We start from the raw sequence: 26,392 nt of genomic DNA on the forward strand, positions 1-26,392 counted from the left end.
TTATTTTAGCCTTTTGCAGTGCACATAGCTTATTTTTCCTTGTGACTATTAAGTCTTCTTTTTCTCCACCAAATGGAAAAATAAGATTTTTGTGTTGCTTTTAGAAGTCATAGCCAAGTATGATATCAGTACAAAGATTTTCCAAGATACCAAATTGAACATTATTATACAGTAAACCATTTAGTTTGAGGTTAACTGAACAACAACCCACTAATCCAGACTCCATTGTTGTGAGGGCCATAGAAATTTTTCTTTTACTGGGTAATGTTTTTATTTTGAAAGTATCAATAATTTTTTTGCTTATAAAATTATCTGAACTACAAGAATCAATTAGTGCTGTTAATGATTCACCATTAATTTTGACAACAACAGATGCATGAAAAAGGCTCTCAGGACAACCACTTGAAACAGTACACAAATTTGGTTTATGCACTGCAGCTGTAACACTGTGGCCAGCCAAGACAAATTTTGGAGAAATGTCTTGGCTGAGAAATTTTGGAGTAATAGTATTTCATCCAAATAATTTCTTTTTGCAGTTGTTTTTGACTGACTTTGAACAATTTTTGAGTTATTATTCCTTAAAGTCGCTAAATAACTCAATACTAGGAAAAGTTTTGGAAACTTGAATGCGCTGCAGTTCAATACCTTTCAACAGGCATTACTAATTTTTTGTTACTTTTGTGTACTTAAAGTAACCACATCTGATAAATGTTAAAATTTTGTGTTAAAAAATCCTGTTCCTTGCCCACAAATGACAGACCAGATCATTACTGAGGTTGAGTGAAATTTTTTTCTTCAATTTTTCAGGCAGATGATACTGTGTGCCATTGGTGTTGTTTTATAGTGAGGTAGTCTCCTTAGGCAAAACTCTCCAGAGTCCTTTTTTTTTCTTTCTCGCATTGAGGTTTAATGAGAAACCTTCACAATTTGAGCAATTTTTACTGAGAATAATTTGTATACTGTAAAAGACATCTGATTTCACTCATTTTTGTTGTTTTCGCAAGTTAATGGAAACACTTAAGCTTTGAATCAAACTAAATTACATTAAAAAATTAATCACACTAAGAAATAAAAATAACTTCAAATTGTCCAAAATGCAAAGGATTGACCATGACAGATGCTTGCTGATAGTCTTAATTGCAATTGATTAAATTTATATTAAACTTTACTAAAAATAGAAATAACCTGGCAGGTAACAAAAATTAACATCATATTTATCTTATTAAATGTGAATATAAGCCTTTTGTTTAATATATTGTAAAATGTGTGCAGGTAATGTAATATATATATATATATATACATACATACATACATACATACATACATACATACATACATACATACATACATACATACATACATACATACATACATACATATATACATACATACATATAATTGTTTTTAGAATATTTCATTATAATAACAATTATTACAAAAGCTGAAATTTCCTTTTGTTTTGAATAAAGTAAAACTATTAATAAGTTTTGACATTTCACTGGTGATGAAGTCAATGCACAAAGCTGTGAGTTTTTTTTTTTTTAGGCACACAGTTTTTTTATATTGTGTGCCCAAATAATTTTAGTATAAATCGAAAGTATGCATTTATTATAAAATATGTAGCAAGAACTATGATAATAATAATTAATTAGTAAAAGAAGATATTCAATAGGTGTATTCTATTTTTTATAAACTATTAATAATTAAAGCTTAGCCATTAAAATAATTAAAGCCATAGACTCAACTTTGACAGCTGTAAATAAAAAAATAATACAAAAAAGTAAACTTTGTAAACATAAACAAAGCTCTGTACTCATCTATTTTATAAAAATGACAAACAAAAGTTTTCTAGAAAGATTATTTTCAAATATGTTGTCAAAAAACAAATCAACTATGCATTAATGTCGTGCATTTACTTAGAAAATATGAGATCATCATCTTAAAATAGTTCTAAAATAGCCAAAGTCAGTCAATTATTTCTCGGGTTCTTAAACATTAAAAGGAATCCATCAATTTCAAGTTAGGATCTGAAAGAAAATAGGGATTTAAGAAAAAAAGTCGGTTGCAAACAATTTTGTAGCTGTGGAAGAAAATCCAAGCCATTTCTAACCTCAAAGACTATGATACGATATATACCCAACTCTACAAAATAAGGTGCCTAGAAAAGTATCTGTAAAAGTATCTACTGTGTTTTATACAATCTCATGTCCTAGTAAAGTGTTGCCCTGATTTAGCAAATGCTTACTATACTAAACCAACAATAAATTGGTACTGAGGAAACCGTGTTAAAATCATTACTAAAGATCACAACCCACCAAATTGTCAGCAGATTCTTCTTATAGAAAACTTTTATCAATATTTTGTATATTTTTTTGTTAATATGAAGCTCTTCAAGTTGAGTCAATTTTTAATGACTATGCTTTACAAATGATAATAAAAATAGAATTATAATGCAATAATCATAGAATGTGTAGTTTGAGGTGTTAAATTTTAATCATATTTTAGTTTATCGATGTTTAAACATTAATATTGAATATATTAATATTGCAGGATGATGAAAATGACCCATCTTCTGGGTAAGATATTTTTAATGTGATGATGATGATGTTAATGATGATGATGATGATGATGATGTTAATGATGATGATGATGATGATGATGATGATGATGATGATGATGATGATGATGATGATGATGATGATGATGATGATGATGATGATGATGATGATGATGATGATGATGATGATGATGATGATGATGATGATGATGATGATGATGATGATGATGATGATGATAAAGATGACGGTGATTTTTTTTTTTTTGTTATTGTAATTATCAATATTTTTGAACCTTTTATTATTTTATTTTTTTTACACTGCGTGATTCATATATTTGAAAGGTGTATATTTTTTTTTTTTTTTAGTCCTCCAAAAAAGGTTATCAAGTTTAGAAATTACACACCTCAGGATCCTCTTTTGAAAGAAAAAAAGATTGAAAAAGCAAAACCAGCCAAAGGTTTTTTTTTAAGATTGATATATATATATATATTTATATATATATATATATATATATATATATATATATATATATATATATATTTATATATATACATACCAGGGATGCGGAGTCCAAAAAGGACTCCGGCTTTATATCTCTACTTTTTCCAAGTCTCTAGTGTCCAGAAGCTCTAAACATGTTTGTTGACTTATTATCTGCTATAATAAAAAAATTCATAAGATTTAATGACTTGAAACTTATTGTTTTTGAGCCCGGAGTCCTGGAGTCCCGGAGTCCTTGCCGCCATTATACCTAAGGCTCAAAAAACGATTGTTCCTCTAACCTAAAAGTCTTAATTTTTTTTCCTATTAGTAGTCCATAAATTTATTTATATTTTTAGAGCTCCTGGATACCAAAAACTAGGATAAAGTAATATTTTTGTGACTTTCAAATCCGGAGTCCTTTTTAAGACTCCGCATCCCTGATACATACATACATACATACATACATACATACATACATACATACATACATACATACATACATACATACATATAGATATAAGTATAAATGTGAGATTAGATAACATCCCTGATGTCACACTCGAATAGCCTGCTACCGAGGGCTTTAGTGCACTGACTGAGGGTTTGGAATATGATTAGGATATTTATCCATATTAGATATTTTGGGATAATTATCAGAGTTAAATTTCTTCTAAATTAGTACATTTAGTTATTGATTTGTTTTTTTTTTTAATTTATTATATAGTACTTGAAAATATTAGTGAACATCTTGAAAAAGGTAAACTACAAACAGCTGTGGAAGATGTTGTGAGTACATTTTAAGTAAATTATTTTTCAATATAATATGGTTTATATATATATATATATATATATATATATATATATATATATATATATATATATATATATATATATATATATATATATATATATATATATATATATTTATATATATATACATATATGTATATATATATATATATATATATGTATATATAAATATATATATGTATATATATGTATGTATATATATACATATATGTATATACATATGAATGTATATATATACATACATATATATATATGTATATATATATATATATATGTATATTTATATATATATATATATATATATATATATATGTGTGTGTGTGTGTGTGTGTGTATTGTTGTAAACCATAATAAAATAGTAAAACCATAATAATAATATTGTTGTAAACCATAATAAAAAAGTCTTTCATGTATATTTTGGCTTTTATCAAATATAAGAAAAAGGCTATACAAGAACTGCAAATATCTATCGTATATAAATAGCATAACTAATAACCGTATGTATAATAGATTATATATAAATAGTGTTACTAATAACTGTAATATTCAGAAGACGGGAAGTGACGTCATTAATATTATATTACATTATTACTTAAATTATAACAGTCTTCTCCGCGTTAGGAAGGTTTTAGGGCGGAGAGTATAGACTTAACCTCTGATATTATACTAGGCAGGAAAGTAGTCGTCGAGATACTTTGACCTCTTTATAATGCGTCCTGTTCTTGAGGGTATGTTAGTAAGATTCTCGGGAATAGTAACTTTCTCTATAGGCTGACTAGGTACCGCTGTTGTAGTTGACTGATTACAAGGGATACTATCTATAATTGAATTCTCAACTAATTGGCTTGAATTTACTTCATTGGTTTCTTTTAGTTCTTCTTGGTTTCTGTTTATTGAATTGCTGATATTGTTGCTAATAATCATCTATTCAATGTTCAAATCACCAGATTGTGGTGGAGTGATTCTGTTGGGGGATTTAGGTCTTCTAGTGAAACTAGGTCTTTAGTTGAAACAGTATCAATTTTTCCATTTTGAAATTTTATTCGAGCGTAGTGGGGCGATATTGTTTCTAGCAGTTGAACTCTGTCAATGAGTGGATCTCCTTTCATTCGTACCTGGGTAATTCCATGTAAAAGTGAGACAGTCATTTCAGTCACCCCTTGGATTTTCTTTAAATTTTTACCAGTGGTACCTATTAAGGAAACATGAAGAAATGCAAAATTTGAGCTCCCAAATCCAAACGGTTCAAAAGTTATGATGTTTTGAAATTTAGCATAAAACGTTCTTTTTTTTAGGAAGTCCACCATTATGGATTTTGTAGTTGTACTTTTAATTAAATAATTTAAGATCTAGTGGAAGAATGTGGCTAAAAATTGGTACCTGACCATTTTTGAGGGTGCTGAATTCAAAAATGTAGATAAAATAGTGAAATTTAAATTTTTTGATAGTTATTTTTTTATTTTAAAATGACCAGTCAAATTTTTTGTTCTGTTACCATGGGTTATGGATAAGTCTCATGGATTCGAATTTTTTTTTCAAATGAAGTAGGTGATCCTAGGCTATCTTTATAAAAAAGATGGTTTTGGTTTCTTAAAGCGTAGAAAAGATATTTCATTTTGAAATTTAGACAAAAAATTTCTTTATTTGACATCTATTCTCTATTATAGATTTTATAGTGATACTTATTTTCTGAATAATTTAAGTTCTAGTAGAGAAATATGACTGCAAATTGGTATCTGACCATTTTTAAAGGTGTTAAATACAAAGATGAAGAGAAATTAACTCAATTCCTAATATTTTAAAATAATTTTTGAATTTTAATGTCAACAGTCCATTTTTTTTCTTTTAATCAAAATTTGCATTTCATTTATTTCTGGAGTTGCCTTACTCTCATTGTGAAATAAGAGGTTTTATTAAAGTTAAGGTGAAAGTATATATAAAATTATATTGCTTTGCATAACTTGCATATTTATCTATTTTTTCAAAAGTATACATAGAAATATAATTTACTATACAACACATTAAACAATTTTTTTATTATTATTATTCTAATAATTAGATATTATTTCAAAATATTGGTTCCATGCTCAAATTTTAGGTTACATGCTCAAATGTTGTGTTAAAAAATAAGAAACTAAAATGCAAACTTTTTTGAAAAATATTAAAAACCTGCTTAATTGAAAAAAGCTCTAAAATAAAAATGAAAAGGAACCAAATACTAAAATTGAAGTTTATATCATTTAAATAATGAAAGTAAAAATTAAATAACTTTCACTGAAAAGATAAAACTTGTTCAAATAAAGTTTCATAATCTTTTGAGATTTGGTACTGACGCCCAGTAGTTGTTGAAGGTGTTTTAACAAGACAAATAACATTCATTCTTGGCACCCAGCAATTATCATCCCGCTTTGGCCAGTAGTACGACCGACTTGGATAATGTGGATGCATAAATTTAACCATAAAATCATCATTCTCTTTATCAACTTCAGAAACCATACTGAGCCAGTAAAAATTGTCGTATTTGCAAAATAGGTATTGTGACATCAAAACATTGTCAATTTTAATAATTTCAACTTTTTGTTTTTTGAGGAAGTCAAATGTTAGAGCAAAATCATCATCATCGGATATCCTTTTCATTTTTATAATTGAATGAGAAGATGGTATAAATTGGTGGAAACATCTTGTCCCAGGAATAGTGGTTGCTATTAAAAGTCTATCAGTAAGTTTGTTTCTTACTAGCTCCATTTCTTCAGCAGAGACATACACAAACGTAATCCCACTGATTGACTTTTGACAGTATTCAAACATTGCTTGAGAAGACAGTATATGACCTGTGGTTGGACTCTGCAACAAACCTTTTAACAGTGCCACCTATTCCATCACATGGAGATTTACCATGGCTTGTTGCAAAGAAATTCCAGATGCAACTAACAGAAAAATCTTGAACGTGGTGACATAAATTGTAAAAATGTTTGCAGTTTTTATACTGCCCTGCACAGCCATCAGAAAAATAACAAATTTTTTTAATTGTGGGACAAAGATGGGTTTTAATATGATTAATGGTTTTATGCATAACCTCATTGATAAATCCAACATCATGATTTAAATCATCTGAAATTACACAAAAAGAAGATATTTCCAATTTCACTTTATTGTAGTAGATGACAACTGGATGAAGGGAACATTGACTCTTGCTCCAATGGTAACTCTGAATCTCGTCTTGTACTACAAACGTGTAATTCTCTGCAAAATCTGCCAGTACGATAGCCTCATCAATACTAATTGTTTCTTTGAGATGCTTTAGATAGCTAGATTGTGATTTTGCTATAAATGAATGAGAAGTAATATTATCAAGTTTTTCACACAGAAGCTCTATGAATTCATTTAATGTAAGTTTTATTGTTAATAGTTCAGTTCTATCTGTCGTTGTCCACTGTTTGAAATCCACTGACTGTTCATTTTCATCACTGTCATATTGCTCTTTTAGATCATCATTTTGTGCGAGATACTGCTGGAAATAATTTTAGGCAGCTTGTATGCCAGGACAACTATTGCATCGGTGAATCATGCAAACTTTAGATTTTCTGCTGCAGACAATCTTTTCAATAATTTCATGGTAAGATGTTTTAAGGCTTGAGTGCTATACACTCAACATTAATTTAACATTTTGGTGTATTGTACACACACAAACAGAGTGTGTACCTTTTGGACCAGCAAGGATGCACCATTTAGGTGGAAGACTGCAAAATTTAGAAAATCCAATTTTATGGCCTGGGTACTTTGTCTTATATGCCACATAGAGCTCCTTTAAGTTACACAAAATCAATTTTTTTGACATGTATTTTTTTCCCCAAACACTTACACAGTCTTTTTTACCTGGTATTTGCCTTGAGTACTCATCGTCACAGTAAAAAAGCTTTACAAGTTCTATAACATCTTTACTGATTCAATGCCGCTCAACCACATCAGGGTATGCTATGATGCCTTTTTGGTCGCGTAAAAACTTTGCATTTTGAATTTTGTGTTTAGAAACTGAAAACTCATTTGCTGCTTTTCTGATAGATCAAGATTTTGGGGTTAATGTCAAAATTTGAAGTTGCTGTCTCCTGTTAGAAACCTTAAGTTTTTTTTTCATGCATTCTATAAAGAAGTCTAGATCACCAGCTTTGGTTTGAATTTCCTTTAGAGCTTCATTTTTTGGTGCAACAAGTTCGGATTCGGTTATATCCAGAGCAGTTGCAAGCTTCTTAATAACTGCTTCTTCAACTTGCGTTCTCTTTCCAAGTGAAGGCTTGTTAGAGGTTTTGGGTAAATGAACTTTTAAAGGAGACACTTCAAGTTCGCATAAAGTACTGTTGAGCAATGATCTTGTTGATTCCAGTATAATTTCTTTTTCCATATTATCTTCAGTTAATTTCATCTCCAACTTGTTCTCTTCTGATTCCTCACTTGTTGCCAATTTATGCCTGCGTTGTGGACAAAGTTTTTCACCTGGAACTACGAATTTGCCTTTACTGCATAGGTACTTTGCTGTATCCAAGTTGATTTCACGAAGACTACCTAAAAAAAAAGATGAGCTCTTTTAATATGTATACAAATTTTAATAAAACCTTCAAAGGTTTAAAGTTGTATGGCATTTAATTGTGCACTTTCAGAAGTCGGCTAAAAGGTTAAATATAGCTAAAATAGAATTTTGCTGCCAAGAATTTCATTATTGTATTTCAAAACATTTCTACAAAACTAAAAGTTTTACTATTAATTCATGATTACTATAAATACCTTTTATAGTTTTGTTATGAATATTAAATGGATTGCAGCACCGTGTTAATTTAGTTGTATAACGCTTCAAATAAACATGTTTATGATGGAGGCAAGTTATTGGTTTGATATTTATTATTGAGAGCCCAGTCCTCCACATTAATATTTCTCTTTCATATTCAAGAATATCTTCAAAAGGTTCGATCCCAACCAACGATGTGTATGTTGTGAGATGACATTTACTTTCTAGGTTTATTCCAATAGAGCACTTTTGACTGTTTGCCATGACTAAGAAACTGAATTACCAAACAAGATTTAATAATTATTTAATCTAAAATTAAAATAATTTTTTTTTATTGAAATTTGTTATTATTAACTGTTGTTTCAAAACCATATTTAGACACACAACTGACATCCCAAACCTATTTTTACACATCACAGCAGGCGTTGCAAAACTATATTTTTTATGATAATTGACTTCACAAAATTTTATGTTTATATCAAAATCAACCTTAATAAACTGTTTTTTCACACCACAATTGAACCCATGAGAGTCAATTTGTGAAAATGTTACCCCGTTATAAAATCTATAATAGAGAATAGCGGCCGAATAAAGAATTTTTTTTTCTAAATTTCAAAATGACTTATCTTTATTATGCTTTAAGAAACCAAAACCATCTTTTTTATAAAGATAACCTAGGATCACCTACTTCATTTGAAAAAAAAATCGAATCCATGAGACTTGGGCAACTTCGGGAATTAATGAAAGCGCAACCCATGCTTACAGAACAAAAAATTTGACTGGCCATTTTAAAATAAAAGAAATAACTATCAAAAAATTTAAATTTTACTATTTTATCTACATTTTTGAATTCAGCACCCTCAAAAATGGTTAGGTACCAATTTTTAGCCACATTTTTCCACTAGATCTTAAATTATTCAATTAGAAGAACTACTACAAAGTTCATAATGGCGGAAGTGGAAAAAAATAGAACGATTTAGGCTGAATTTTAAAATGTCATAACTTTTGAACCATTTGGATTTGGGAGCTCAAACTTTACTTTTTTTTTTGTTATATTGATAGGTACCACTGGTTCAAATTTGAAAGAAATCTGAGAGGGTGACTGAAAAATTTTAATTTTTTGTCCCACTTTTACATGGAATTACCCACCTGACTTCTGTAAAGGATTGTGGAATCCTGTTCTGTTAAGAATTTAGGTAAAACAGTGCCTATTATTGATGAGCGTTGAAAGTTCATCATCGTCTGATGGGGTGTTTTGTTAGTGACGGTACACAGAAGTCCTCTTATGGAGGACAAAGCCATTTGCAATACTATTTTCCATTTCTCTTTTCCTAGACTTTAGGTTTTCAGAGCTAGACTAACAGCTTTTAGTATCGTTCCATTTATTCGTTCACACTGACCATTGCCTTGGGGATGGTAAGGAGTGGTTCTAGTATTAATTACTCCGTTCTTTTCTAGAAAAACTTTGATTTTTAAGCTTTCGAACTGAGTTCCACGATCTGTATGAATAGATGATGGTGCACCAAATAATGAAAAGAGGCTGAGAAGGTGTCATATAACAGTGTCAGCTGATATGTCTTGACAGGGGAATGCAAATGGGTAGCGTGAGTACTCGTCAACTACCACGAGGATGTATTTGTTTGCTGTAATGGATTGTAAAGGTCCAACAAAGTCCATCGATAAGCGTTCCCAAGGCCTTGTTGCCTGAATGAGACGACCTGTGGGTGGTTTGTAAAAACATGGTTTGAGTTCATTGCAAGTTGTACATGGGAATGGATACTGTAAAACACTTTAGTGTTATTTACAGTCTAGCAACATCTTGAAAGGGCATCTGCTACAATATTTTGGTTCCCCGGCCTGTAAGAGATTGTATAATTAATATCAGCTAATTCTAAACGCCATCGTGTTAATTTTTCATTTTTGATTTTTGTTGCACTCTGTTTATTGAAAATAAGGGAAATGGGTCTTTGGTCGGATATTATATTAATATATGGTACTGAGTTAATCAGATGCCTCAATCTTCTACAGCACTCCACTATGGCAGCTGCTTCTTTTTCAACTATTGCATGCTTCCTTTCGGCATTAGTTAATGTTCTTGAAAAGAAGGCAATGGGCCTGCCAAGTTTTAATAGTGTTCCTAAACATATAAATAAACATATCATTCGGTTTAGCTCTTTTAACGATCTTGGCTCAGGCATATTTATCATTGCTTCGTATCTTTTTGGGTCTGGCTTTATAGTTCCATTTTCATTAATATAGCCTTAGAACTCGATATGAGTTCTTTTAAAGTTACTCTTTTCTTCGTTTATCTCAATGTTGGCGATTTTAGCTGCGTGTAGAAAGCGACTAAGATTTTTATCATGCTCTTGGGCATCTTTTCCACCGATAGTTATATCGTCGAGATAAGCATATGTGTTTTCAAGTTTATTATCCTGAATGAATTCATCCATTACTCTTTGAAAGATTGGTACCGCGTTTGTTCATCCAAAGGGTAAGCGTTTGAAGTCATATAATTTGCCGTTAGCTTCAAATGCGGTTAGTTTGTAATCTTCAGGTCCTATTCTCACTTGATGATACGCCAATTTGAGATCAATTATGCTAAAATCTCTATGGACTGCTATTTTAAGCATTAAGTCATCAATTCGTGGTGTAGGATATGAATCGAGCGGAGTGTGTAAATTAATTGTATTTGAATAATCGATCACGGGGCGATTTTTATATCCTGTTGATACTACAAAACATTGAGCTCGCCAAGGGCTGCAGCTTACTTGAATTATATCTTTTTTTGTTAAGCAGTTTATTTCATCTGTTATGACGGAGATTTTTTTGGGAATACGTCGTGAGGTTGTAGCTACTGGTTTTATTTTGTTAATATCGATTCCAGGCATTAAGGCGTATGTTGAACATTTCATACTTTTTGTTGCTAAACAGAATTTTAAAGGCTCTTTGTTTCCTTAAAAGTTGATGGTAATTGAGGAATGACATGTTAACACGTCCATTCCAGGCATTAAGGCGTATGTTGAACATTTCATACTTTTTGTTGCTAAACAGAATTTTAAAGGCTCTTTGTTTCCTTAAAAGTTGATGGTAATTGAGGAATGACATGTTAACACGTCCATTCCGATAACTACTGGTGCCACCAAGTTGTCCACTACGAGGAATTGTACTTTTAGTTTTTTGCTAGCCAATAATAATGAACCATGGAAGATACCTTTAACTTTTAATGTCAAGTTGTCTGCCAGTGATACCTTTGAGGTATAGTGAGTATCGTATGAAAATTTCCATTGTCGAAGAAGTTATGATGTAATAAAAGTTTTGTCGGACCCAGTATCTAACAGTGCATATGTTAGATTTTTGTTTATGGTGACGTTAATTAGTCTATCAGGTGAGTCAATTGCTGCTATGACCGTAGATATTATTGTGTTATCATCCTTTTCGCTATATTCTTTAACAACTGCTGTTTTGTTGTTGTTTTGTTTTCTTTCTTAGAAAGACAGACAGTTGGCCAGTGGCCTTTTTTATGACAATGTGTACATGTAGAGTTTCATGGAGGGCATTTGGTTTTTGGATGTGGATCCATTAATATTATTTACTGCACCAAAAACAGAGAGATTTGGTAAGATTATGGCTTGCTGCAAAAGTTGGTAGCATGGTAGTAGCTGTTATGGTTGTTGTCAAATCTTCGGTGGCCAATTCCATCGTAAGAGCTGTTTTATAAAGTGACTTTAGATTGTCATCTGTAGCTTCAAGCAGTCGTTGACGAATAGAAGGTGAGCGAATACCAGCTATAAAAGCATCACATATTAGTAGGTTACTATGTTGATCTGCTGTTAGAGGTTCTGTTGGACATTTTCTGGAAAATTGTTTTAAGTTACTCATAAAGCTTTCAATCGATTCCCCTTCTTTTTGTTTAAAAGAGCGAAGTTTATGGTGCATCATGATCGCTGTCGATCGTTTTTGATACTTCTTATCAAGAATTTATGTTGCATTGTCATAAGATGTAACATCCCGAATTATCGTAAAAGCCTTCACTTCACATAGAACGAATAAGACTTGAAGTTTACAGTCCTCTGGGATTGTGGCTTTATCTAGATAAATTGATAGCATTTTTTTCCAGTATATATAGTCTTCTTTGTTTGGTTCGTCACACAGTACTTTTTTGAATATTTTTGCATCCATACTGATTTATATTTATATATAATAAAATTTACCTTATATTTGATAAAATTGTTGTAAACCATAATAAAATAGTAAAACAATAATAATATTGTTGTAAACCATGATAAAAAAGTCTTTCATGTATATTTTGGCTTTTATCAAATATAAGAAAATAGCTATACAAGAACTTCAAACATCTATCGTATATAAATAACGTAACTAATAACCGTATGTATAATAGATTATATATAAATAGCGTTACTAATAACTGTAATATTCAGAAGACGGGAAGTGACGTCATTAATATTATATTACATTATTACTTACATTATGTATATACATAAATGTGTGTGTGTGTGTGTGTGTGTGTGTGTGTGTGTGTGTGTGTGTGTGTGTGTGTGTGTGTGTGTGTGTGTGTGTGTGTGTGTATATATATATATATATATATATATATATACATATTGGGGAAATGAAATAAGAAATGTCCAAACTGTGTAAGAGCATAAAAAAGGGTGTTGAAATGATGTTTCATTTAATGAAATGACTGATGAGAAATGTCTTAACTGTAAAATATATTTTAAAATAAAATTTTTAAGGTGGTATTTTTCTAAAGTTATTTGATTGAAAGAATAAAGGTTTTGTATAAAACTGTGCAAACATTTTAATAAAAAGATGATCACAAATGAATTTTGTGAATATTGACACAATAACATTAAGATAGCAATAAAAAATGAACTTCAATTTTTTATCATTACTTTGTTCTGCAGTATTGTTATTTGCTTTTTTTATAAAATAATATTGGTCCTGGGATAAAGCTGTTGTCTAGGTGGGCTACCTTTGCAACATTACAATAATCTCTTTTCGAAACTCTTTTCAGAATTTTTGTTTTGACAAATACAAAATGACAGATACTTAAGTTATTTTAATTCCAAAGATACTAAAGTTATTTGCAAAGAAAGATACCAAAGTTATTTTGCATTAAATTAATACTTTTAATCTTTATATACATGTATATTATCAGCCCTTGGAATTAGCAAAAAATGAGGTTGGCAACACTTTGCCAACCTTTATCTATTAGTGGTCGGCAATAAAATTTTGACACAAAGGTTTTACCATAAAACATAGAGAAGAGATCAGCAATTTTTTGCTGACCTCAAACATTTCTAGATCAGCAGTTGGGTCAGCATTGCCAAATGTTAATCCTAATTCCGAGGGCTATTAATATGTTATCAAACTTCTTTTTTTTAATTGTTTGTTTCTCTGATGAAAAATTTCTCTATAAGGTTTTGTTGTGCTTGATTGTTTGCTGATGTGTCTTTATATCATATGCATCTCCCTATCTTCATGTATGTCCCTATTTCTTCAAGGTTGGGGTGTAACAAAGTATGTTTACTTGATTACAATACTTTTTGCAATACTTTTACTTTTGTTACTTTTCAGGCTTTTTTTTTTATTTTGAACCAAGAAAGAGTTATTTTCAGAAAAAAAAATTGAAAAGAATTACTTTCGGAAAAAAAAGTGCAAATGTACTTGAACTTGGTTTGAATATATTGTAAATATGCACAAAATCACAAAACCCAAAGAGTACTGCTTGATGTTAGACTTCAACCATACAACAAGATGCAATGCTTCATATTGACCACACAAATTATGCAAACTAAACACCCAACACTGTTTGTGAATTGAACTTTTTAGAAAGCTGTTTAAAAAAGTTTATGACAAAATGCAGCTTTGTTATTTGTTGATGTCAGTAGAAGATAAATGATGTTGAAGATGATAAATCTGAATCTCCATCTAGGTTCATGTCTGCATCTAATTGGCTACATTTAAATGCAATGTTTAAATGTATTAAAGTTACTGACCAACTTTGTAAATTTGTTTGATTGTTTTGCGCGCCAAAACCTTAGTATATACTAACTCTATATCAAATCTTGGGAAACATGTTGAGGTATGTATAGAAGTTGGTCAAATTTTGTCATTTAATGGTATTTTTTGCAAGGTCTATCTATTTAAGGTGTATATTATTGTATGGCTAGTGTTAAGTTGTTTACAACTTAAATTTCTTTAAAACTGAATACTAATCTCTCAAAAAACAGGCATGATATGATTTGGTGAGCAATACCAAGTCATGCCTTAAAAAGTTACCAGTCTGTTACAAACAGCATTTTGTTGCAACCAAAACTCTAGGTCAGCTCATCATTGGTTGTACATTTGTGTCACATTACCCTGGACTAAAGAGTCAACTTTGAAGAGAGCATCAACAGTACTGGCATGTCAGCGCTTGAAAAGATCTCTTGTACGATATGTTAGCAGCTGTCCTAAAACAGATCTGCTCAGAATATAGTATTCAAGATAAAATCAAAGACTACAGCTGATATTGGATCAAACATTTGTAAAGTATTTACCTATATTTACAAGAGTTAATAACCCTGATTCCGCCCATGTATATAAAGAACCTTAAACTGTTAATAAAAAGCAAGAAATAAAGTATGTATGCCTTGATGACATTGTTACTAAATCTAATTTAAAATAAGATCTTGGATATTATTTGCCCCCTTGTCAGTAGTGAGCATGCCACTCACTGAGTTTAATAGCTACCAATGATGTTGCAACTGCTAACTATGATAAAGCCTTCAAAAAGAAGGCTGCATTATAGTTAGCATCATCATTTGCAATATGTTTGGGTTGTGGGCCAAGCAGTCAAAAGTAATACCTCTGCAGAAGTTATTAATGAATCATTTGGACTGCAGTTTGTAGTTCCTAATCAGACAAGGTGGAGTTCAATGTATATGCCTGTGAAATGTATGAACAGGCTGATATCTGATAAAAGAATAAATGTGGTGAATGGAGTTAGTGACTTAATTTGTCAGTTTCGGCGAGCTAAAGTAGCATTTACTGCAGAGTATGTCTCTTTAATAAAGCCTCTTGCTCAAGTGGTAGAAATCTTAGTAATATAGCTTTTTGCTCTGTTGTAGACAAAGTTCTAAATGGCATACCAGCTGCCAACTATAATGACTTTGAAAAAGTAAGTTTAGTAACTTTTTTGCAACAGCTCAATCCAGTGCTGCAAACCAATGCTATCTATGATAGCATGGATGCTATCATAGATAGCAGGTTTAATTAGTACATCATAAATGCAGAACTAATAGCATTAGCAAATAGCAGTAGCTGGCTAAAAACAGTGAAAGTGCAAATGTAAGTTCAACAGATAAAGCGTTCGTGTCTGAAATCGAAGATGATTTCTTTCACTTTAGATAGTCAGATGATACTATTATTGCTGCTGATAACGTTATTTCAACATTTGTAGCACCAATTCATCACTTGATAAATTTTATGGTTCTCCATTTTCGAATAATGTTTTTTTGGACTGAACACTACTTTGCCAGCAAGTGCAGCCAGTAAATGTAGCAGGGCAAGTGTTCATACTAAACCACACTAGAATAACAGTTATAAACCTGTTTTTAAAATGAACAACAATATCTGTTAACTTTTATTCCAAGATTTTTTTTTTACTTTGTACTTTTTCTTTGTTACTTTTATATGCAGTACTGTTACTTTTTTTCTTTAATATTTTAAAAATGTAACGACTCCAACCAATCTATATAATAAATGGATAAAGCACTTTTCCATTTATTATATAGATTGGTTGGAGTCATTTTTTACGTTTTTGTTATGCTATTGACAAACTTATTTTTCTTATTTTTTATTTTTTGTATACTAACTAAATAAACAGTATATTTACTATGGCTCCAGGTATTTGCTTGCATGGCCTTTATCTATTTGTTAAAATGTCATAATTTCACAAATTTTTATACTTTCTTTTCATTTGTTTTTTGGATTTATGTATTATTCTCTAATACATAAATGATACGAAAATTTAAATACTGCACAAAAACTACTTCTTACACATAATTTAAGCATGAACCCTTGGTTTACTATCCTTTGGGTTAATTTACTACCCTTTTTGGCTAGTTTGCTAGGCGTTTCAGATTGACAAGAGAGTTTTAATGGTAGCAGCGTGAGAGTTCATTAAATAAATCCTTTATAATGCCATGTTGTGTGAGTGTTAAAAAAATTAAATTTGTACTTGTTTTTATGTTTTCAAATTTACTGCAAGTGTGTTTCTTTCTTTAACTGTAAAATTATTTTTAAACTTTTTTTGTGTTACCTAATGCATTTTTACTTGTTTTAATGTAGTTGCTAAGAACTTTTTAATAAACTTTACTTATAAAACTGACTTATAAACTGACTTAGCATAAATATTATGCAAATATGAAATAAATGATAATCAAATTTTTTAAATTTCTGAAATACAATAATTAAAAACTAGCATAAGTACAGCTTAAACAATCAATATTTAAGAAAAAACTTTCAAAATATGTGTCCTAATGGGAGAGAAATTTTAAAATTTGCATCCCAGTAAGAAATAAGTTTATTATTAAATTGTTTATTACTGTTAGCAATTTAGTTAGCAATCCTCATGGTCTGTCTTTTTTGTTATGAGCTGTTACTAGCTAGTCCTGTCCTTATTGTTATGAGTTGTCATTAATTAGTTGCTAGCTTATGCAGCTAGCAATTCTTACATCGAAATTGTTGTCTTTGTTATTATAAGTTGTTATTAGTTAATTACTGGAAAATTTTACAAGTTCTTTTAAGTATTGATGTTATTTCTGTGTTACGCATAACTGTGTATTACACCATGTGTATTGATGCACATAACTTACTGTGTATTACACCATGTGTATTGATGCACATAATTTATTGTGTAGATCCCTGTAAATCTATGTTTGTTTATCAGTTGTTTTTTTTTAAATTTCAATTCACCTCCCCAAGGCCATGAGGTCTGCTATAGTCAAGGAGGCTATTTTAGTTGTGGCTACAACTCTCTCTCAACTCTACATCTCCAAAATACAAACCTTGACGAACAAGGCCGCTGTGCAGAGAAGCGAGTAGAGCGGGGTACTACCAGGGACGTGGTGGGGATCAAACTTGGAGCTTTTTGGCTTATGAGATGAGCACTCTACCAGAACACCATTATCGCATGTTAGAAACTAAAAGTTGCTAGTCATCAAGAAATAAATTAGGATTCCTAATTTTTCAAGATTTTTTTTTATATATATTTAATTTTTAATAATTATTTTGCATATTTAATATATTTGTATATATATTATATCAAAACAGATGGAAAACATAATTTTTTTATTTATGCTTCATCAATCTTTAGATTATGTTTTCAATATGTAATAATTTAATTATAAAACTTATCAAAATTTAAAAGTTGACAACAATTTGTATCAATTAATAATAAAAAAATTAACAGGTAATAACAACTATAGTAATTAGAGTAATTAATAAGTATTAAAATTAAAAATTTTTTTAACAACTGAAAATTAAGCTTGTTTAATTTTTTTTTTCTTTTTAAAGCTTTACTAGGTTGCGTTGCTAACTTTTTTTGTTTACTATGCATTTTTTCTCAAAAGTTTATAAACATTGTAAACCTTTTTGTTCACTGTATTTTTTTTGTTGAAGTTTTGTTAATTTTTTTTAGGATCTTACAACATTAGCACCAAGAAAACCAGACTGGTAAGATTTGTTACTGATTAAATATTTGTGTGCGTGTCTGTGTATTAATCAATTGCTTTTTTTTTAGGGATTTAAAACGAGATGTTGCAAATAGAATGGATAAGCTTGAAAAACGTACTCAAAAGGCTATTGTAGAGCTGATTCGTGAGTTGTTTAATTTTGCTATTATTTGTGCATAAGTGCTTTCTTAATTACAAGATTACAAGCCTTCTCAAAAGATGTGTGCAGTCCTAAGAAGGCTTGTATTTATCATTACCTCTCTATTCACACAGATACTAAACAACTCAAGTCAATAAAGTTATAAATTTTTTTTATTTTTAAAGTTTAACGACAATGTTTGTAATGGTTTAAACAGGTGTCTATGTCTATGGATCCAGATTTGTGTGGTTTGGGCAGGTTTTTCCAATGCCTTTTTATTTATTTATTTATAATATTATGGATCCTCTTAAATAAACAAACTTAAGAAAATGTTCTAAAAATTCAGTTGTCTTTTTTCTTTTTTTCATCAAAAAATATTTTTGAAAAAAATATAAACTGAATATCTCAGCTTTTATTTTTTTGAGCTTCAAGTATAAATGTCCAGTTATCTCCTACTCATAATTTAGTTAAAACATCTTATATAGTATGTAAACTTATCCTTATAAATTTCTTTATATTAAATTACAATATTTCTAGGGGTTATATATCCTCGCTATTCAAGTAATATAAAAAACCGTTAAAAAACAAACAATAAAACTTCAATGTAATGTGTTCTTGCGCCTTAAATAAGAAAAATAAGGTTTCCAAAGCCTACTCATAAATTTTAAATAACTTCTACTTCATACAGAATTAATATTTTTGTCAAAGGATTATAAAAAAAAGGAAAAATTGCTCAAATGATAATAAAAAAAAGATTAGAGTAAAAACTATATTTTCAATAAAAAATTCATTTTTAATGGCAATAATGGTTTTGCAATAAACAATTAAATTTAATGATTTTGCAATTAAAGTAAATAGCTAAAAGAGTTGTATTGGAATTGGAAATGATGAGGCACTATCAGAAAATTGTGCAAGTTGTGTTTTGAGTATTTATGCACTTCTAAAAATACCCTTGCACATTATAAAAAAAGCCTCTAAAAAAAACGACAGCATGCAAATATCTTACTTAGAACCTTTACTGGGTAAATGTTAGTTGCAAGCAGACAACTGTTTTAAAAACATGAATTATTGCTTGATGTCATGACCCAGAAAAATCCTTTGGGGGTATGAGTATACTATTATTGGTGGTTACTAGGTTATAAGTCCCTAAATCTGGTTACACCGTCTGTGGAAGAAAATCTATTTTTAAATTTTGCATAAAATTTCATCAAATACAAAAGTAACTAACAAAGTTGGTTTTTAGAATTTTTATTCCCAAAAACATAGCAAAAGTATTTTTTGAGACTTTTTTTAACTGACACTTAGCACCAGAATCTTTGGCTAGAGAATTGGTAAGAAGTCGTTTTGATGGCGGAGATTGTATAGCTTATACTTTTTCCATGATTCAAAAGCTTACTTTTAGAAAACCACCACCACCATCCACTCCCAGCTTCATAATGTAGTCATCAGAGAGGTTTCTAGTTTCAAGAACTTGCTGACAAAGAACTTTCAAGCCTTTACAGTGAATGACAGGTTTGTGCCCTTGTCAGTTGCAACTTTGATCCAAGTTTTGATAAAATGACTTTCAAGTTTTTTACTCAACTGATCAAACTTGGAGAAGAAGTTATTTTTTACAATCTGACTTGAAACAACTTGATTTAGTGTTGACACCAGCTTTTTTACACCAGAGTTGGACAGCCCTGTGTTGTGTTGCACATAAACAAGATCTTTTGCTGTCAGTTCTGGTTCTTTATTGAAAAGTCTTCTTGCTCTTGAAGATGAAACTTTGAAATAATTATAAGAGATTTTATATTATTATGCATTACATAGACTTAAAATATGAAAACTTTAAATATCAAATACATCGTTACCTAGAAGGACTGCAATAGAGTGGCCTCCTGTTCCCTCTGGTTTACTCAGACAAACTGTTCCATGGGGTGAAGCTTCCTTGTTGGCAATGGCTGATGCTGCAACTCTTTTATATGCAACACAGTCCTTTGACACAACTTCTGCTAAATTCTTTTGCAAAGTAGACTTTGAGCAACTGTGTGGGAGATCCTTGCCAAGTATTGAAAAGCATTGATAACATCTTCTTTCAACTTAGTTCTGGTTTGCTCTAGGTTTCTGGGTTGCCAAGACTGGATGTGGAAAATTGTTCTTTGCTTTGCCAACTGAGCAAATTAAACAATCACAAACTGAATTTCTTGTAACCGGGCAGACTTTGATATTGGAGAAGTCAAACAGTAATAAACAAGCTGTAGTTGGGTTTGACGCTCACAATCGCCAGTTGGGACTTTTGGATCATTAAAGTCAATTGGCAGCTTCAGAATTTGTTGCATTTTTTCTGTCATGAAGCTGGTTAAAAGTGACTAGCCTTGCCAAGACACAAGAAACAAACAGTCTTCCTATTCTCCTCGTAGGTTTTTCTCGATTTGGCATATACTTTGTTAATTCAGATACTAAATCTATGAAAAAAATGGGAGCGAATAACTAATGCTTTTTGTGAGAATTTTATCACAATAGTTTATAGAAAAGCAATTTCGATTTTTTTTTATTTTTTTGGTACAAATAACTCGTAAATTCTTTTTTAAATTAAAAAAAACTCCAATTTTTTTAATTTTCTTCCTTAAACAACTTAGTTAACTCAATCTATCAAAATTTATGAAGTGGATGAAAGTAATAGTTATTAAAAATTAAGTTTTATTGCTCTAGAGTTAAATATATTGCAGTTTTTTTAATGCAATTTTATGCAAATTTGAGAATAGATTTTCTTCTGCGGACAGTGTAACCAGATTTAGGGACTTATATCCCATAACCACCAATGACAGTACAATCATATGCCCAAAGGATTTTTCTGGGTCATGACATCAAGCAATATTTCATTTTTTTACAACAGTGAGCTTGTTTAGAATTAGCATTAACATAAAAATTAACATAAAAATTAATAAAGTTGATGAGAAAGGTTTTAGAATCATCGTAACTTTTTAAGTTGTCATTTTTTCAAAACTGCCCTTGCAGTTTTTATGGATCTATGATCTTGTAGTTTATATGGATATATGGTTATTGATAATTATATGAGAACTATTTGATAATATAATAAATAATTTTACTTTTTTTTTTATACCAAATAATTAAATAATTTTACATATTTTTTAAATCAATTATGGTTGTATAATCAAATTTATCACATTTTTATTAGAAAATTTGTTTACATCTCAAACATTAAGTTGCTAAGAACACAAAAGTTAAAGTTTTAATTAAAAGTTTTTGTTTAACTTCTGCATTCGTCAAAGTTATTTTATAAAAACATATTTTTCAATATATCAATATTTTTTAAAGTAAATGTGTTTAACGTTATTAAAAGCATTTTATCTTAAACCGTTTTTTTCATTAAATTACCTGATTGGCTTTTTTATTTAATTTCTTACTATAAAGTAAAATATAATTTAGGAGTAAAATAGTTTCTAAATTTTTCAAAGGGGCTTAAGCACTCAGGTTAGTTGAGTGTACAATTCGGTCTAAAATATTTTTTAATACGGTTCTAGATATTAAAGTTCTTGTTTCTCATTTTGACATTTGAAGTTTAAGCGGAATTATGAGACATTTAAGGTTTATGCGGAGTTATGAGATTTGAGGTTTATGTGGAGTTATGTCAACCGTATGTGAAAATTATTTTTGATGAATAAAGAATAAAGAGAAATGATGAAATGAAGAGTGAACATTAATGTTGGAATGAATAGTGAAAACAAATGATGGAATGAAGAGTGAAGAGAAATGATGGAATGAAGAGTAAAGAAAAATGATGGAATGAAGAGTGAAGAATGATCGAATGAAAAGTAAAGAGAAATGACGGAATGAAAAGTGAAGAGAAATGATGGAATGAAGAGTGAAGAAGAATGATAGAATGAAGAGTGAAGAGAAATGATGAAATAAAAAGTGAAGAGAAACGATGGAATGAAGAGTGATGAGGAATGATGGAACAAAGAGTGAAAAAAAATGATGGAACGAAGAGTGGAAGATGATAATCTGATGGAATGATTCTCAATTTACCTCTTTAAACGCCACTGTTCGTGAAAATTCGGTTTCTTTTAATTCGAATTTATGCACAAGATCAATGAAATATGTTTTTTCTTCATAAAATTTTGATGTATGAGCCAATAAAAAACGTTTCTTATTTTTTTCAAAAACATATATTTGTAAAAAGTTAACATCAAAAAAAATTAAGTAGAAAATTAAGTAAAAAGTTTTTATTTGCGACCGTATTCACATCTATGTTAAGTTTAATCGAGCATTAGTTAAAACTTTAATTTATTTTTTTTTCAAATAAAATTTTCTTAAGTATATAATTTTAAATATATTTTAAACTTCTTTTCACTTAAAAAAGCTTTCGCTGAATTTTTGGAAAAACGCTCCGTTGAAGATTGACGGTGAGAGAAGTATACGCCGGCTGTAATAAAAAAAAAATTTGATGATCATTTTACTGGCTTGTGAAATTTTTTTAAGTTGATTTCTACACCTCGTTTCTTATTTCTTCTTTTTGTTTAAACTATTTTTTTTATTATTTTTTTTAATTTTAATAAATCTTTTTGTTTTTTCAGTATTTTTAAACTTTTCGATAACTTTTCGTTCGTGTCCAGATGGATTTTCTTTGTTTTTATTTGCCTCTGCCTCTCGTTTTGTTCGCCCTTTTCGTGTACGACGCTCGTTGTATTTTCTTTCGTAGTTGTAATGATCATATTCGTCAAAGTATTTATCCATGGTCCCAATCAGAAATTTAGAAATAAAATTTGTTGCAGTGATAAAAAAAAGTTTTTGTATCTCCTAATAATACTCTGTATGCATACCTCCTATTTATAATCTTTTTTTAACAACTTTTAATATACATTAATAAAACATTGATTTCAAAAATGTCTATTCGGACAGCTGCAAACATTTATATGTGCAACGCTAAAATTTATTTAAAATTAGAACTTTTACGCGTCTGTTTTATGACATTTCATTGGTACAAATCTGTGCATTCCTAAACTTTATTAAACCAATGTCTTAAAAGTTATTTTTGTCACTTTTTTCTAATTTATGTTTTGGCGTAAACGATACGGTAGTATCGTTTACGCCAAAACGCCACATAAAGACATCAGGAAATTTTAGGACGATTTGGATCTATCTATAGCCATATTTAAGATAAATTAAATATTAAGTTAAATTATTATAGTTATTATTTTTCATCTTAAAATTTCTTCAGAACAGAGATTCCATATCAGATTTTTTTTTCAGAGTTTTGTGATTGTTGCCTTAGAGAAATATGCAAAAAAAAAAAAGAGAGAGAAAAGAAAATGTTATGGAAAAACTTCATTAGTTTTTTTTTCGTGAAACCATAACTCTTTAATACAGCAATTGCAAGTTGCAAATGCTCGAAGCATCTACAACGCAAACGTCAAGTTTGAGTTGTAGACGCTTTGATATTTGTATTCAATATATTTAACTTATAAAAAATTCCTTCTTATATTCAGATAAAGTTTTATTTCTAAATATTAACATAAGATTTTTTTTTTGTCTAACTTTTTTAAGAATGTGGCCGTTAATATAACAAGTTAATACAAAAAATTGTTTACGAAGTTCATATGACGTCACTAGTGTTGACGTCGCAAATGTTTAAATTTCAAAACTTCGGCATTTTTTTTATTTTTATAGGCGAAAGATTAAAAGCTGAGGATGATTTGTCAAAGGTAGTTAACATGGCTACGGATTAGAAGTTTTACAAAATTTATCGCCAAATCGATTTGGATCAGAGAAAGCTCATCTGACGGATGCTGACTAAAATAAATTGATCACCTGATGTAAAATCCAATCAAATCTAAATGATGGAGAGTTTCTCTGATGCCACTTTTAGTGCCACCGTTCATTGGAAAATTTTAATAAGCTTCAATGACAATGATCGAGATTTTTAATATTATTCGTTAATAAAATAGAATACATCTTTCAGGATTATAAAGTTGTTGCATGCCCCTTCAACCTTTTTTATATCGTCAATTTGAAGTAAAAAAATTCTTTGCTAACTTGAATTATTGAGTTGAATTTATGAAATTTGTGTTTAAATTAAATGCTTTGAGAAATGGGACAAAATGTTTCTTGACGATGTTTGTTTATCGTTTCCAAATATTGCGACTAATTTTTCGCGCTCTTGCGAGTTTGGTTCATTTGTGTATTTATTTTTCCGCCGAGTATAATGGATTTTTTACTTTCATCTTCTAAAAATTCATTTGATTTATCGTGAGATAAGATTTTAGGTGATAAAATAAAGTTATGAATTCCAGAGATTGTTTTATTCTTAGTGGATAACATTTGTTTGTTTAACAGAGTTCTTTTACGTTTGTCTTCGTAAGGTAATTCATCGTCGTCATATTCATCATCCTCATTTCCATCATCATCCTTAAAAATTAAATTTAGAATTATTTATAAATATAATTTATTATTTAATGTTAATTGTTAAACTAATAAGTTTTAAAAATTAGACAATAAATTGTTTAGGTGTTTAACTGATTAGTTAATTTGTTTTCATTCCATCATTTTTCTTAAACTTAAAATTGTCGAGTTTTATAACTACACGTAGATGGTCCAGTCGTTAGCAGAACCTCCAAAAAATGAAGGTTTCGAAATTTATTTTTTTACTTTTAAATATCAAACTAGGTCGTTTAAGAATCATGGAACCCCTTTTTGTAAGTCTATAGTTCGTTTTTAAAGGTTGTAAACTGTTAAAAAAGTTAGAAAAAATCGATTTTTCAAACTTCGCATTATTTTAAACAGTAACTGTTGCAGAGTCAAAATTATATAGATCTTCTTATAAGGGTGAAAAAAAAATTAGAACTGATAATAGAGATTTATTTTACTAGGGTAATTTTGATTCCCCTAGCAACGGCTAGTTAAGGTGAGAAATAAAAATATTAAAAACAAAGAAAAAATCTTAGACCAACTAGTAAATGGTTCGATGATAAATACAATGACGAAGAGAAACAGCATATAAAAAAGGGGGGTTTTAACCTGATTTTATAAGTTTGTATATTAAATATTTTAAACTTTATATGCATTTTTCTCTGTTTTATACTTCTAACTTTTTGGAAAAGATTGCAGGAGCTATAGTTGTCCAACGGACTTCAAATTTTGTACAGAGATTCATTATAATGAGCTTTACGTCCTGAGATAAGAAAAATTAAGAATTAAGATTAAAAAAAAACAACAAATATTTGGTCCATAATATCAGAAATTTGTTTTTTAATTAGGCGCATTGAAAAATCTTGCGATGCTTTAAAATACAAAAATTTTTATCTCAGGACGTTTATCTACATAAATGGAATAAAACTGTAAAAAATTTGAACTTAGTTGATTATACTTTTTAAGATAACTTTGCCAAGATTTTAGCATGTTTTTGGCCTAAAACTACTTGTTTTTGCCCAAAATTTATGGGGTAAAAAAAAAAAGCAAAAATAACATTTTTTTAAATGTATTTATCATGTTTGAAGTAAAAGAATCAATTGAAATATTACTCAGGTCAACAAAAACAAAATTTTTTTATGGTGCCAAGAAAAAATTTGTTTTTTATGTAGCATTTCTTATTTTGATTTCAAATATGCAACTCATTTTTTACCATCACGTCAAGTTGTAAAGATATTTGGGTTCAAATCTTTAGTATTAGGGGTAAAGTCCCTAATATTGTCGAAAAAAAAGTTGTTCAAAAGTATGTCAACCTGGGTCTCAAAAGAAGCGTATCTTCATAGAGATTTTAAAGATGTTATTCGTTTGTAATAAAAATAAGTATTTTTTGTATTATTGCTGAAAAACGTTTTGTTAACATTTTTTTAAGAGTCTTCAGCGTTTTTTCAAATAATTTTTTTGCCAAAAAAATTTA

At 29.5% G+C, this 26,392-nt stretch overlaps 2 protein-coding genes and 1 long non-coding RNA gene across 3 annotated transcripts in view; 1 reads left to right on the plus strand and 2 right to left on the minus strand.

Annotated features, from left to right (window-relative positions):
* The first annotated feature begins 1,399 nt into the window (after positions 1-1,399).
* Positions 1,400-24,481, plus strand: LOC101238417 (coiled-coil domain-containing protein 12). Its single transcript, XM_065810152.1, has 7 exons — positions 1,400-1,525; positions 2,551-2,576; positions 2,924-3,015; positions 3,766-3,827; positions 18,338-18,372; positions 18,440-18,516; positions 24,181-24,481. The coding sequence occupies exons 1-7, from the start codon at positions 1,505-1,507 to the stop codon at positions 24,237-24,239; spliced, it is 372 nt and encodes a 123-aa protein (XP_065666224.1). The 5' UTR covers positions 1,400-1,504; the 3' UTR covers positions 24,240-24,481.
* Positions 8,335-9,040, minus strand: LOC136087414 (uncharacterized). Its single transcript, XR_010641778.1, has 2 exons — positions 8,631-9,040; positions 8,335-8,411 (listed from the first exon to the last, which is right to left on the minus strand). It is a non-coding gene; the product is annotated as an uncharacterized LOC136087414 (long non-coding RNA).
* Positions 23,990-26,392, minus strand: part of LOC100197081 (dentin sialophosphoprotein) — a 41,931-nt gene continuing 39,528 nt past the window's right edge. The window contains exon 5 of the mRNA XM_065810151.1: positions 23,990-24,918. Within this exon, the coding sequence (XP_065666223.1) occupies positions 24,655-24,918 (264 nt within the window). The 3' untranslated portion in view covers positions 23,990-24,654. The remainder of the gene's footprint in view (positions 24,919-26,392) is intronic.

Source organism: Hydra vulgaris, chromosome 11 (genome assembly GCF_038396675.1).
Source record: "Hydra vulgaris chromosome 11, alternate assembly HydraT2T_AEP".
In the NCBI taxonomy this organism is placed as follows: Eukaryota; Metazoa; Cnidaria; class Hydrozoa; order Anthoathecata; family Hydridae; genus Hydra; species Hydra vulgaris.

Excerpts from the sequence above, each read along its gene's own strand:
- LOC101238417 (XM_065810152.1), top strand. The coding sequence starts at position 1,505 with ATGAAGTCAATGCACAAAGCT. Across the intron at positions 3,016-3,765 it reads AAAAGCAAAACCAGCCAAAG|TACTTGAAAATATTAGTGAA; the intron begins GTTTTTTTTTAA and ends TTTATTATATAG. Across the intron at positions 3,828-18,337 it reads AAACAGCTGTGGAAGATGTT|GATCTTACAACATTAGCACC; the intron begins GTGAGTACATTT and ends AATTTTTTTTAG.